This window comes from Amia ocellicauda, chromosome 3, assembly GCF_036373705.1.
Source record: "Amia ocellicauda isolate fAmiCal2 chromosome 3, fAmiCal2.hap1, whole genome shotgun sequence".
NCBI lineage: Eukaryota > Metazoa > Chordata > Actinopteri > Amiiformes > Amiidae > Amia > Amia ocellicauda.
The window spans coordinates 35,597,109-35,613,109 of record NC_089852.1 but is presented as its reverse complement, the minus strand read 5'-3'; the positions used below and the strand labels follow the sequence as shown (position 1 = coordinate 35,613,109).

At 38.1% G+C, this 16,001-nt stretch overlaps 1 protein-coding gene across 6 annotated transcripts in view; it reads right to left on the bottom strand.

The window, feature by feature from the left end:
* Positions 1–3,805: 3,805 nt before the first annotated feature.
* The window catches only part of arap1 (ArfGAP with RhoGAP domain, ankyrin repeat and PH domain 1), a 71,288-nt gene continuing 59,092 nt past the window's right edge, over positions 3,806–16,001 (bottom strand). For 5 of the 6 annotated variants that reach the window (XM_066699226.1, XM_066699229.1, XM_066699228.1 and 2 more), the window contains 5 exons: positions 14,503–14,553; positions 11,584–11,647; positions 11,052–11,207; positions 6,919–6,956; positions 3,806–6,641 (listed from right to left, as the gene is read on the bottom strand). In XM_066699226.1, the coding sequence (XP_066555323.1) occupies positions 6,939–6,956; positions 11,052–11,207; positions 11,584–11,647; positions 14,503–14,553 (289 nt within the window). In that variant the 3' untranslated portion in view covers positions 3,806–6,641; positions 6,919–6,938. The remainder of the gene's footprint in view (positions 6,642–6,918; positions 6,957–11,051; positions 11,208–11,583; positions 11,648–14,502; positions 14,554–16,001) is intronic. The other variant, XM_066699230.1, reaches the window with a different exon arrangement.

Sequence of the window (16,001 nt, the reverse complement as noted above, 5' to 3'; positions counted from 1 at the left end):
TGTAGTTGATCTGCTGATTTTTCTCTAGGTCCATTTGATAGTGAGCTTCTATAGACTTAGTACACTCCAACTCTGTTTTCCCAAATCCTGCAATCCCAGTCAGATTACTTTTCTCAAGTGCGATCACCGGGCTGACCCCAGCTTCACAAAATGTGTTCCTTAGGCATTCAATTGTCAATTTAAGAGAGATAGAGAGGGGCTCACCAGGGTTTGTGGAGATATTGAGAGAGAGAGAGAGACAGACAGAGAAAAGTTTGTTAAGAAAGTGAAGGAGACTTTAGGACTTAATGATCCGTTTGCTTTTAAATCATTATCTCCCTCTAAACCATTTCACTTAAGTCAGATACTCAAAGACAGGCCCTAGTATTACACAAGAAGTCTCAAACACTGTTTAAATGTAACTGCTTTGGTTAAATGGGCCAATTGATCGTTCTCACAGATCTGAAATAATTGGTACAACCTTTGCTTAACCATTATGCAGAACTGGGTAGCAACCCTTGAAATCCCCAGTAATTCAGGTATTCATTGTATTTCTGCCCCCAGTATGGCACCATCCATTATCGGAGGGATTATCACTCCCTAAGCTTCACTCTTTTTGACCAAAAATAAACAATCAGATCTTTTTTCAAGTTATACATCAATGCCTGTAATGTATTTTTTCTTAACCCAGTCAGATCATTTGGGAGCAGACCTGCCTCCTCTGGTTATTAAAAGAAACACATGAGTTTCTGGAAAACTTATTTTCAAATTCCGGGTAATTGGAAAATGGACAATATAACTTGGGCTCGAAATACATTTTAATATAAATATTTAATGATATATATAACAGTTCTGTGAAAGCATAATCATCTTTACTCCCTCACTTTATAATCAGCTCCCATCACCTTGTTCGTTTTTTTAACCTTTTGACAGCGGTTGCAGTGCTTCTTGATGGCATTGTTTTATAAAATAGAATTTTAAAAAATCCTTACAATTTGTGAGAAAAGGATTTCTTGGTCAGAAGCAGTTGCTATGGGAACATTATAAAGGTTTGGAGTCATTTAAGCCATAATTGAAGATTGGCTGGAAAGGGGGTCTTTGGAAAAAATGTACCCCATACTTCACTACATTAAATGTTAATGGATGTGAAGGTCAAAATAAACACAAGAGTCTTGGGCGGGGGGGGTGGGGGGGTGTACCTCATACTAACTGGACAACTCTCTGCTTTAATGGGTTGAGTTTGATCCCATATCAGTAATTACTACTTCACTTTGACTTATGTTTACAACTCAGAAAAATACAATAATATTGATGAAGCAATTATACAAAAATAAGAGACAATTAACAATAATATGCACCAGCTCTCAAGAACTATAATCTCTATCTTGGATATTATTTTACAAACCTGTCAAAAGTATCCATCCAATGTTCAAGGATGGAAATGGTTATAGGAGCAGTTATCTGTAGTTTATAAGGTTTTAAAAGTGTCTCAGTAACATGGATTAGAATTACATTCATCTAATTTATTATATATTTTTTTAGCAGACACCCTTATCCAGGGAAATGTTTAATTGTTACAATAGATCACATTATTATTACCTATAATTACCCAACTGACTTGCCCCAAGCACACCACCACATTATATAAAAAAATATTTAAAAAAAGATTGATATGAACTGGACTCAATTGTATTTGTGTTCCTATAATTACAGCATTTTTTTAATACACTACAGTACCTTTTTGAACCCATATTGACACACATAGCCCTCCAAGGGCATATCAGCTGTTATTAGAGATCAGTATTTGACATATCTTGGCCTTGAACCCAGTAAGACCCTGAATTGACCATATGATTTTGCAAAATAAAAATATTATAGACCCATGCCACGATGACTTGGTCATCTATCACACTGTGTCTTGCAAAACTCTGGTGTTTGGGTAGTGTGCAAACAATACTATCACCTTAGAAAAACAACATTATTAGCGGTTATAACTTGTGAAAGCTAGACAAAGAAGCCATTGCTGCCAGTCCTAATCATGATCTTCTGTCATTTCAGAATTTCACATCTCTATTATGACAGATAAACACCAACAGCCTTTACATGACTCGAAAGCTGTATGTGGCAGATTTGATTTCTAGTTTAAACTTTTGTTACTGACAATGCATATCAATGCCCACTTTTGGGATTTTTTTTTTTAAAACTAAATACATTAATGGTAAACTCTGCACAATACCATTTACAGAGCTCTCAAGAGCTTGCAATATAACCTCAAACAAAACCTCTTCCAAGGTCCCAGGAATGAAAAAGACCAACGCCTGTAGTGGAAAACCACTGAATATCCGACCAAAATATTAAGGCCTGTGTCCTAATATACAAACCTGAAAAAATAAAGCCATCTCTTATATGTGCATAGAAGAACGCCAAGCATTTAATTTACAGTCATCTGTTCCAGGCAGCTGAGCATTAGAGTGAATATGTCTGTTTTTGGTTTGTTTTTTCTTTGCGTTACAATATATTTGTAAGACGCCACTTCTAAATTAAAATGCAAATTCAGATTCTAACACAGCCAAAGACATCTGGAAATACCTGGTAAACTGAAGATGTGGGAAAATCAAACACAAAGATGTAGAAACAAACACACAAATACTGGTGTTCTGATGCAAATTTTAAATATGCAAACACACCAACATAACTTGCCCTTCTCCCCTGCATAATGTACTATATCTGTTACTGAACTGCACAGAGAAGAATGTATAATTTAATTGCAATGAGATTAATTTCCCTCTATCAATTTTAATGTGTGTTAAATCCCCTCAGGCACTGACTGTTTGCATGTGGCTGTGAATGGTTGATTATCGCCTAGCAGCATGGAGCCCTTGAGGAACCTCCAAGCCATAAAATATCAGCATTAATCAATTGATTTAATTTCCAGGGATTATGCAACCACTTCCCATACATAAAAGTGTATGGTAATGAGCCAGTGAAAGGGTTTTGGTTACACTCCATTGTTCCCATTGAATGTGGAACACAGAAGGAACATTCCCCACCTTGACTGAGCAGTAAACGCTCATATCATCAATGCACAGGAAGATGACACAGCAGATGTTCAACACACAAACACTATCTGACAAATGAAAAGGACAGATTTCCGATCTCTTGGAGGGAAGAAGTCAGAAATTGCGCTTCCATATTATTAGCTCCCTGCATCCGAATTCACGCGTTACCGTTCCTCGGTCGCCCAGTCACTGGTTGGCAGATGGGTTCCGATAATGCTTAATTTCCGTCTGTCAACATGTGTGAGGAAATAAATGAATTATTTGGGTACTCTAGTTGCTTTTAACGTGAACGACCAAAATGAACTCATTTCAGGTTTGGCAGGGGGACTCACTCTGTGCCCGAGAGAATGATTACTGTGCCAGTGACACATGCGAGTCCAACAGCTGTCAGGAAACACACAGGCAACCTGCTGAATATTCAAGTCGCCCACGGACGCCAAACTGGGAAAAATACAACATTTGTTCTAAAGTAAACAATAAATCATACAGGATGTCAGACTAAAGCTAATTATTGTTCATTATTGTACATCCCTACACTTCATAGTGATATTTCATTATTTTTTCCCCTTCTTTTATTACAGTTGTGAAGAAGCTATAAAAACCATGAGCATCAATGTGCACCTGGACAGTAAATCCAGTTCTATTGCACGTTTTAAAAGTACTGTAGCCGTACATGCTTGCTGGATAGAAACCAACCCTGATTCAAAGATGCGTACTTCTAAATATTAAACAGATGCAATGAATAAATACAAGTGCAGCAAACAAAGCAGATTGCAGTAACAGTTTATTGAGGAATCAGGAGACAGGTGATCCACCCATTCGGACATCTTTCTACCCGAGTCCTCCATGTGCTACAGTAGCTTTCCAGTTATTGCTACAGTATTTATATATATATATATTTACATATTTGTATAATAAAAACATGACATACACTAAAATTAAGAGGGAAACGATTTCTTTATACAAAATATTAATCACAATGGACTACACGGACATTAAAAAACAAGAATAGCAAACATTTTAAACAGCGATATAATGTACAATAAAAAAAAGAGGATGAGAAAGTCATGGATTGTTATGAAGGCTCTATTATGCAACAGCAGGTCTGCTTTCTAAATCAATACTGCACACTAAGACACAACCGTATTTGTTCTTGAACAGAGAAGTGCATCCTGACTCAGTTCACTCCGAGTTCTCTACCGTTTGAGCCATACGAGCCATTTGAAGGGGCCTGTGAGGATGCATTTTTCCGAAACACTTGACCCAGACGTCACCCGTCTCTCAGGAGATGAAAATGAAGAGTAAACGGGAAGGTAATAAGAGCAAACTCAGACTGACAGTTTAGCCAGCTGCTGAAGGCAATCTCTGAGCTTTCACAAGACAAGCTGCAGCTGGGGGATTGAGACTGAGAACTGAGAGACAAGTTCCCAGCCCTTGCAATGGCTTTAGTGTTGCTAGGAGTTTTGCTCTTCCATGTTAAGATAGGATAGGAGTCCTCAGATCTTCTTATTCCAGGCACAGTGATGGGGTCTCTATAGTGTTTGTGAATTGTTGCTTTCAATTGACAGGGAAGTTAAAAATACAATCCAGACAAAACCCCACATGGGAGGAATTGTAATAGCATTTCTCCGAAAAGTTAAAAATATGCATCAGTCTTCTTCAAAGGGAGAATTACAGATCAGCTTGATGGCCCCTTCTGAATAATCCTTTATGGGAGTGACCTTTACATCAAATAAAAGCAGCACTCAGATGACATTGTTGCCAAGCCATTCCTTACTGAGAGGCTGGGTTAACCCATAAGTCAGTATCATTATTTTCATCTTTGTAGCCATTAACTTAACCATAAGCAATCTGGTAAAATTATACCATAGATGTATTTACCTTTAGACCTGTAATGTTTGGAGGTACACAAGATAATGTTCTCAGAAGGTTATGAAATTAAACAAGAGCTGGTCGAGAAGTCGCAATGTGATGCCATCACCAACATCTACCGTACCCCATGTAGAAAGAAAAGCATTCTGCTAAAATCAACACCTGTGGTAAAGGGAATCTCCCAGAATTCCTGATTGACAGAGACATACAACAACACAACTATTGCCAAGAAATCATACATTTCAAAATATGAAAGATGTTGTTTTAGCACAGTGTGTAGCATTTATTCCAATTAAAATGTAGAAAATGCGTCTGGGCTGAGATGGCCTCAGTATACTGATAGTGTTACTGCACTCAAGAAAACAAACTGTCATAATTAGATGAAACCTTTGTGGTTAAATCACCCGAACAGCAGTGGTGGTTTAGTAATGGGCAATATACTGTGGGAAAGCTATTATGGTTTTTGTTTTGTTTTGTCTGGAGAGACTTAATTCTTGTGATACAATTTTTAATAAAAATGGGAATTTCTCTTGTTAATGTGCCCCAGTCATTCACAACCACAAGTGTATAGAGCATATGTGACTAATATCCCACAGTACAAGAAATAAGAACTATAATATGCCTTTAAAACATTCCACTGCAAGCTATAAAGGGAAGCTATTTGTCGAATCTGTACGAGACAATATTTAGTAAAGAAATTTGAGCTAGGAAAGCGACCTTTTGTTGAATTGGCATGTTGTGCTTCTGACACTTAATTGTTGTCATTGTTGCAGTAAGCTGTTCACTCTTCTACAGAGTAAATCAAAAGTATTTATTTTAAATAAAATAATGCATTTCAATTGATATTTCTTTCTTTAGAACTAAACAAAAAAAATACCAAACCAGCTCAGCACAGTGCATTTCTAAAAGAAGATGACAACTATGTGAAATGTGAAATAACTGAAGCAATTGTGAGGCATGCCACCTACTTCACAACATGGTCTTAAACGATTAAAAGGCATCTGCACAACAATAAGTTAAGCAACAAACTTTGTTGAAATGATAAGCAAGTGGTTTTCACAGTTCGCTGTGTTTATGATCAAAGAGCAACAGCAACAGGTGTTGTATCCTCTCGAAGAAAAGCTGCATTTATCCAATCTCAGGTCTTCATTCTCCCATGATGGTCCTGGCAAAGTCTTTGCACAGATTGTCATATCTGAAGGATCTATTTATTCATTTTAAAGGTTAATAAAATGTTATGTTAAAATTTGACAGGAAAATGGTGGAGGAAAGTGATTTCAGATTACCCAGAATTCCAGGATCCAGGAACTGTTTTGAAAGGCACTATACAAAAACAAAAAAAGACTGTTTTCACAACAGCTTTCAAAACACCGAGAATGGCCTTGGATTATAAGCCCCAAGACACTCCTAAAGACTGCTGCTACGTGGTGATAAGGGCCGGCGTGTAAGTTTCACAGCCCCTGCTCAGTAGGAATCTACTTGAGCGCATATGAAAAAGGGCATCACAGAGATCGGTCTTGAGTGTGAAGAGCTCGGTGCAGGAATGGATCGGTCCAGTCCCCACCGTTCAGCTGAGCTGGGGAGTAAGACTTGCTGAAGTCTGTTTCTACAATCCTTACTATCAGACAATGCTGAAAAGTTTACACCAAAAACTGTTCTAGCTTCACTTTAATGTTACTGCAGCCGGGCCTCACTCTGAAAAAGACGTTCTTCTGCTTGCTCCGTCGTTTCCTGTGTTAAAGAAACAAATCAACATGAATGATCTGTGGTTAAGCGACTAATCAAAGCAGACACTGATGCATAGGTAACCTCTCACTTTCTGACAATTTTGGTTAAAATCTTATGTGACGGATTGTAATTTTGTTTGTTTGTTTTTATTTGTAATTCTGCAGTCCATATGGATTCAACCTGGACACTCCTGTGATGTTTTAAAGTAGGCTCGTATCACTTTTGCATTTTTTTTCCTGTGGAGACCAAATTGCTTGTTTGAATTCTTTAAATCTCTTACCTGAATGTCAAGCTAAATTTTCATAAATCTCGGAAGAGCTGCAAAACAACAAACCAACAGTCAGAATACACACGCCAATAAGAAAAGCTGAACCCGGTCGACTCTTACATTTAAAGTTTTAAAAAATGTCACCGTTCTATTAAAAATAATGGCATCACCCTATATTTAGGAACAGGCTTGGAAGTCAGAGAGGATATTTGTCATTTTAAACACCAAGCTAAACAGAGAGGAGGGGGGCTCCCATTAAATGCATACTTGTCAAATAACCAAAGCCATTTATAGATCTTAACATGAATACCCAGGTTACAGACACTGCACAGCAGATTCAGCCATTATAGGTAAATACCAGTTTTATTAATTATGACATTGAACACTTCCGTTTTTAGGGCTGGGGATTTTCATGGGCCTCTATAACTTAAGTTATTTTACACAACACATTTACAAAAAGAGTGTCCATTGTTACAATACCATAAAGGGGAAGCCAGGATTTACAAATATAGAAAAATATTCTACATCGTGACTGCAGGTAGATTATTCCCTGAAGTGGTTTAAACTGCCTCACTTCTTCTTAGGACAAGTATTTCCCCTTATACTCATTTGTGTGCAATGTCTGTTTATTTGGTTTAAGATAATGGACATACAATTCATGACTTCCGCAAAAGATCTGTCAAACGGATACAAAACACAGTACATTTCAAACTTTATTCATCACTTACTTGTTCCATAGCCCCATAAATGACATTGTCAGTGGAGTGGAGACTGCTGACTAACACGAAGGATCCGACCGAATCAAAACTTTCTCCAACCCCCAAATCACAAATGACAAACATGTACCCAAATCGCCTTTTTATTTGCAAGTAGCAGAAAGTAGCCCCTGACAATAAATTAACTGCTGATTGGGTACAGATTTGCATGTAGGTCAGCATTTATATGTCTAGGTTAAAATCACAGGCATCTTTCACATGCAGAGCACTGTTCTGCACCAAGGACAATCTATAGCACAGTATGAATAGAAGACCCACATTGCGTCAACCCGATCATATTTATTACGGTGGTATTATATGCTTGTGCTTTTGAAACCGAGTTTTACATACGTTAAATAGCATGACACACGAAATAAGGGTATTATAATTTTTTATAATAATAAATAAAATCTCCATGTCTCCAAAAGTCTCCATGTATCAATCTACTGAAAAATTAAATTATTACCAATCCTCATTAAATAAACCCAGTTTTATTCTTCATTTAATGACACTATTTCTGAAATGTAAATGCCTGGCAGGTCATTTCAGTCTTCTAATTCTCCTATGGAAATAATTTTCCATCAACAGAAAATTATAATTTAATGAAATTAAATCACATGCAAATACACAGTTATATAGACATCCTGATCATCTGCAGCTTATGTTGATGTACAGCACCTCCATTCCAGCAAAGCTCTGATTTCAACTTCCCATCATCTTTATATATAAAATATATATATATATATATATATATATATATATATATATAATATAAATATAAAGATGGAGATATATTATATATATCATATAAAGATGGAGATATATATATATATATATATATATATATATATATATATATATATATATATATATATATATATATATATATATATATATATATATATATATATATATACACACACACACACACTCATATACACACACACAGTGAGGGAAAAAAGTATTTGATCTCCTGCTGATTTTGTACATTTGCCCACTGACAAAGAAATGATCAGTCTATAATTTTAATGGTAGGTGTATTTTAACAGTGAGAGACAGAATAACAACAAAAAAATCCAGAAAAATACGCATTTCAAAAAAGTTATACATTGATTTGCATGTTAATGAGGGAAATAAGTATTTGACCCCTTTGACTTAGTACTTGGTGGCAAAACCCTTGTTGGCAATCACAGAGGTCAGACGTTTCCTGTAGTTGGCCACCAGGTTTGCACACATCTCAGGAGGGATTTTGTCCCACTCCTCTTTGCAGATCCTCTCCAAGTCATTAAGGTTTCGAGGCTGACGTTTGGCAACTCGAACCTTCAGCTCCCTCCACAGATTTTCTATGGGATTAAGGTCTGGAGACTGGCTAGGCCACTCCAGGACCTTAATGTGCTTCTTCTTGAGCCACTCCTTTGTTGCCTTGGCTGTGTGTTTTGGGTCATTGTCATGCTGGAATACCCATCCACGACCCATTTTCAATGCCCTGGCTGAGGGAAGGAGGTTCTCACCCAAGATTTGACGGTACATGGCCCAGTCCATCGTCCCTTTGATGCGGAGCAGTTGTCCTGTCCCCTTAGCAGAAAAACACCCCCAAAGCATAATGTTTCCACCTCCATGTTTGACGGTGGGGATGGTGTTCTTGGGGTCATTCCTCCTCCTCCAAACACGGCGAGTTGAGTTGATGCCAAAGAGCCCGATTTTGGTCTCATCTGACCACAACACTTTCACCCAGTTCTCCTCTGAATCATTCAGATGTTCATTGGCAAACTTCAGACGGGCCTGTACATGTGCTTTCTTGAGCAGGGGGACCTTGCGGGCGCTGCAGGTATTCAGTCCTTCACGGCGTAGTGTGTTACCAATTGTTTTCTTGGTGACTATGGTCCCAGCTGCCTTGAGATCATTAACAAGATGCTCCCGTGTAGTTCTGGTCTGATTCCTCACCGTTCTCATGATCATTGGAACTCCACGAGGCGAGATCTTGTATGGAGCCCCAGACCGAGGGAGACTGACAGTTATTTTGTGTTTCTTCCATTTGCGAATAATCGCACCAACTGTTGTCACCTTCTCACCAAGCTGCTTGGCGATGGTCTTGTAGCCCATTCCAGCCTTGTGTAGGTCTACAATCTTGTCCCTGACATCCTTGGACAGCTCTTTGGTCTTGGCCATGGTGGAGAGTTTGGAATCTGATTGATTGATTGCTTCTGTGGACAGGTGTCTTTTACACAGGTAACGAACTGAGATTAGGAGCACTCCCTTTAAGAGAGTGCCCCTAATCTCAGCTCGTTACCTGTATAAAAGACACCTGGGAGCCAGAAATCTTGCTGATTGATAGGGGATCAAATACTTATTTCCCTCATTAACATGCAAATCAATTTATAACTTTTTTGAAATGCGTTTTTTTCTGGATTTTTTTGTTGTTATTCTGTCTCTCACTGTTAAAATACACCTACCATTAAAATTATAGACTGATCATTTCTTTGTCAGTGGGCAAACGTACAAAATCAGCAGGGGATCAAAAAATGTTCCCCTCACTGTATGTATGTATGTATGTATATGTATATATAAACATACATACACATATACACATTATATATATATATATATATATATATATATATATATATATATATATACACACACATATACATATACATACATATATACATATACACACACATATATACATACACTATGTGTGTGTGTATATACAGCTCTGGAAAAAATTAAGAGACCACTGTAATTTTTTCTTAAATCAGCATCTCTACATGTATGGCAGCCATTCCATTCCATTCATATTTTTATTTGTAAATTGCGAGAAATGTTGTCTGTGGTTTATACAATAAAACAAAAATGTTTGTTTTACGCAAACACATACCTATAAATGGTAAAACCAGAGAAACTGATTATTTTGCAGTGGTCTCAATTTTTTCCAGAGCTGTATGTACATATAGATATACAATATAATTAATATATATGATATTAATATTATACATCATATTAATACATATATACACACACACAGTGCATACACATATATATATATACATACATACATACATATACACACTCACATGAATCAGAGTTAGAGCGTGAGACCATAGATCCATCAAAGAGGGGAAATAGGGGGAGAGAAAGTGAATAATCAAAAATTTAAAAATAAATAAACCAATGCCCCAACACCAGATGAAGAGATTGCCATAATGGGGAACAGCAGTACAGTGCAACAACAATTAAAAGCCCCAGTCAATGACAATACAAATTACTGCAATGTTGCCATCTACTCACTTACGCAATTGGACAGTCAACTGTCCAACTGTGTGCCAGAGAGTGTGAGCAAATGACAGGCCAATTGATTGATTGATTGATTGATTGATTGATTGGACTCACAGCAAGCGGGTCAGCAGCGAAAGCAGCCACGCTGTTTCTCATCTCGTTTTCACTGCCCCTCAGTGGGATCAAAGAGATGTTACCCAACCTGGTATCAAGAGGCACCCGAGACGCCCGCATCTTGATAGTCTCGGAAGGCCACACATTGCCATCATTCTGCAGACAGAGAAAGAGCCACAGGGACAAGTTACAGCAGAGTCTACAAGCTTCTCCTCTGCAGAGTATGGTTTTTAAACCTGCAATTCCCCTTGAACTTGAATGGCTCCTGAAGAATATGAAGAGAACAAGTCCAAAACCACTACATCATTTCACAGCTACTTCAGGCTTCTGCATACGGGTTTGTAGAGGGTCATGGTTTTAATCTCAGGAAAGTCTTAATGGGGAATCAATGTGTGAGGTAATAAACTGTGGTATGTGCATGTACTGAAGGAGGTTTGTCTTGCCATAAAAAGGAAAGTGAGCAAACTGTGAACTTTGTATTTTGTTTTGATCACAAGTAAAAATAAAAATAAAACTATATTTCAAGTCTCACCTGTATACTTAGAAAGGTTGCAAACCACTCCCTCATCTCAGTCTGTGTATCACAGCACAGATACCTGCACAGAGGAATGACAAGAACACACAGTGGAACCTGAAATTAACACACCAGGCTACTTGAAGAGCCAATATCATCAGCTGCTTTCTGCATGACTGACAGGACTAAAACAAATATACAAGTTTGTTTATTTGCAAAAGGTATTTTGTAGAAGTACAGAAATTAACAAAAGAAAACATGCACCCCTTAGAATTATGTCTTTACTGTTCCAGATGGGGGGCAGGGATCTCATGTATTTAATGTGTTATCTTTCAATTAATTAGCGATGTACTATTCTACTAAATTAAATGGTGTCAATCCTTAAACTATCACGGCTTCTCATCAGTGAATGTAGCCTAATCAGGAAAAGGAGACAGTCTTTGTGGTGTTTTCTGACAATAGTATTATTTAGAGACTATTATTGTGTACGACCCTTGCATTTTCTGAAGATCTCTTATTGACAGGAATCTTAACCTATCATGACAGCTCTATTAGCTTGCAGCAGGTGGAAAAAGATAGATAGATAGATAGATAGATGGATACACATACACACACACATTTAAGCAGTTAGATGTGTGATTTTTAATAGGCTTTAATATCCAACTTTAAATTTTACAAACTGATGTCTTATTATAGTAATTTCCAGTACACATCCTCCTTATAAACAGCAAAAGGATGGAGAATTTGTTGTTTTTGTCACGTATTTCACTAACGGTTATTCCCTCACACGCTAAAATGTCAAACATTCACATTTTTTACAAACTGGATTGAAAGAAAATATGCGTTTCCCATAAACACGTATAGAACACATTAAGGTGTAATTTGCATGATCCGTGACATGGGGGTTGTGTTCATATTGGCACAATGAAGCTCTAAAGCAGATAAGAGTGCTTCTGGATGAAAAATGCATTGAAGAAGCAGCTTAACATGATATTGATTTTCCTCTGGGGACCACTGCTCTAAGCACACCCAATCTTTTCTGCAGCTCATTATTTTTAAGAATGTCAGAGCCGTATTCCTTCCAAAGCAAAAAGTATTAGCAATTACTCTAACTGTCTGTCTAGCCAGCTGAGGGGTCCCGTTACAGTATAAAAACAATACCTCTCATTTAGTCTGCTCCGAGGTGAAGATATGTCAGAAGGATTACATTAGATTGAAATCTAATCTATCATGATCTATAGTAACATATTTAAAAAGGCTGTCTCAGTGCTATTTCAGAAGAAAGTAACTTCAGCTGCTATTTTTGTTATGCCGCTCGAACACTTTCAGTTACACACAGACAGCTGAAATAACTTTGTGTCACTGAAAACAAGAACCTCCTCAAAGCAGGCCGTACAGAATTATTTTTCATGAAGGATATCGTGGTCTTGCAATATCAACATTATATTTATTTGCCCTCCACACAATTGGAAAAGATCACTTATTTAAGAAGATACAGGGGACAATATACTATACCAGACAAGAGCTGAAGAATATTCACCGTGTTCTGGTCTCTGAATCAGTGAGTCACTGTGAACAAGTAATTTGCTTTCAGAGGTCACTATCCTACAGGGACATCACCTTCACTGGTACCTCTTACTCACCAGTCCCACAGCAATAACCTATGATATTTGCCAGTGGTTTGTGCAGTAAATAGATCTTTCCTTTCCTAACTACAGCTGTGATCTTTGATACATATAGTTAGGCCACTAAAGCCCAAAAGCCTTTAATTGGGGTTGAGCCTATTTCCCAACTCCTTCATGAACAAGAAAACAGGTCTTATTCTCTGTGAGAGCTACACAATGCCTTAGAGTTTCTCTCAATATAATGTGTTTTTTCCTAATGTAACATCTTCAGGATGGTATGATATTGCTTCCTAAAGCACACTGGCACCAAAAAAAACAACAAAAAAAGCACATCCTTCACCTATCTCAGTAATACCAGATGCCACCCCCCCCTCCAGAAGAGGCAAAAGTATAAAATATATTGCTAAGGTAAATCTAGAGGCTTCTCAAACTTTCCGAAGTCCATTCTTTTCTAATTGTTGTTGTTGTTCTTGCTTTTTGTCTGATCTGCCTACACACACTGCCTTGTTTGTCAGCCTGAGTGGGAAGCCACATGGGGAAAAGGAAGCACACAAACACACACACACACACACAAAAAAAAATACAAATCGAGGAAAGAAACAAGACGAGCGATTTGTTCCTTCATGAGGGACTCAGGGTCTGGTGAGAAAAATAGCCTTCGGTGGGGTTGGGGGGGTATGGGTTTTCAACTGTGAGACAGAGGTCCATCCGAGTTATCACACCACAGCGCAGCAGCACCCAAATGAGAAGCGACGGGAGCGCGGCAACTAGATCAGTCCTCACGCTGAGCCTCGCATGCTCTGTCCTACAAGCTCATATCAAGGAACGCTGGGCCGCTCCTGAAGGCTCAGAGGCCTGGGCTTTATCTCTCGTGACAGGCCTGCGTTCTGGATGGACCGCGGCCATCTCCGAGGTTTCGCAGCACACAGCCAAATGAAGCTGAGGGGCACACAGGCCTTTTTCATGTATATTGCAGCACTGCCAAGTGTGTAAACTTACTCTGCCGTGACCTATTCTGTCCACTTCATCATCACTGGGAATTATTTTAGCCTGAAGATTGGTGCAGGGGTGTGGGAAGGAAGCGCCTTCTCTTTTGATGACCTTCAAACACTTTAGACTAGCATAAGATGGGGGAATCGCTAGATTCATCAGGATGCAACGGTGTCTGCAACAGTGTACTGTTCTTGTTAGAAAAGTTTTTTGAACAACCACTTGTCACTGATCTCACTATAAACATGTATAAGCAGATCAAGACCTGCTCAGTACCCCCAATAACATTTTTTTGATTTCTTGTGTGTATTCAAGCACTTACCAATGCTGTTTCTCGTGTTTCTCATTTGCATACACAACAGTCAGCCCCCAGCTAGAATAAAACAAAATGTAAAGGAAGCCATTTACACATTATTCTTTAGAAAGCACCCAGTTTGACGCTTACCGGAGGGTCCATAGATCCTGTACAAAGGTAAACCACCCTCTGGGAATCACACATTTCACAGGACATTTTATGAGAGAAGACCGATTAATTATTAGTAAGTATACCTAACATTTTGTAGACATATACTTATAATAACAGACAATAAACAATCTTGTAAACGTATCTAGGTGTATCTATCTAGACATTACCAGTCAAAACTTTTAGAACACCCCCATTTTTCCAGTTTTTATTTAAATTTAAGCAGTTCAAGTCCAGTACAAAGGTAAGCGGTAAACTGCCAGGGGTTAATAAAACAAGTTTAGGATACCAAAAACTGAAAAATAATGTACATTTCAGAGTTATATACTGTTACTACACCCTCTTAAGCATTATTTGGCAGTGTTACACGCAGCTCCTGTACATAGAAGTTGCACTGTATTCCTACATTGCACACATCGTTTGAAAGCTTATTCTCTTGGCTACCAGCGCGTTTCATTCTCAAACACATCCCATTTACAGTTTCCATGTCCCCCGCCATCATTCAGAGCCTGAGGGTTAAACGCGCAGTCATTCAGACGGTCACAGATCACTCAGTTTCGATCGATTTCTTTGCAAATAGGCTTGTTTTGTTCAGAACAACCTAACGATTAATCCAGTATATATTATTTGATGTTCTATCAAACACAAAGAAGTTCAAATCAAATTATGTAAAATCGTTGTGTATTAGTTGAGTTTTCATCTTGACATTTTGAGCGCTCTACGCGTGTGTACTGCTTCTACCAAAACGTGGATGGTCTTGTTTTGATCAGTAGATGGTCTGGTTCCATAATTGTCAATATTGTCTGAGATTTTGTAGTCCTACTCAGACTAAGTATCCTCACCCCCCCCCCCGCCCAATTTCAAAAAAACTAATTTTTCACATCAGATACTGCTTTACATTGTTAGAAAGCTGAGAGTCTCAGCTTTCATGGGATACCAAACACTTGGCAAACAACACAACAGTGAAGAGTACACATGGGATTAAGGGTACCAGAGGGGTTTGTCAGCTTAAGGGGTTACATTGTTAAACAAAATGGTTCCATGATTTCTTTATCTCCAATTGTTTATTTGTTCTATGCTTTAATTTCAGAGTACACCGAGACATTAAACTGCGTAAATTTCAATACAAACTGGAAAGATGTAGGTGTTCTAAATCTTTTGACCAGTAGTGTATATATATGAAGTAAAAGCATTGCCCTGGTGGATATGAAGTATCCTTGTAGCTTGTAGAAGACCTGTACAACTTGTCAGAGCAACAAAAAACAAATATAGATTTTATAACAGCGGCTTTCTTACATCAAATTGGTATCAGAGATTTTTCTGCTGTTGACTGAGCTATGCCGCCCCCTACTGACCAA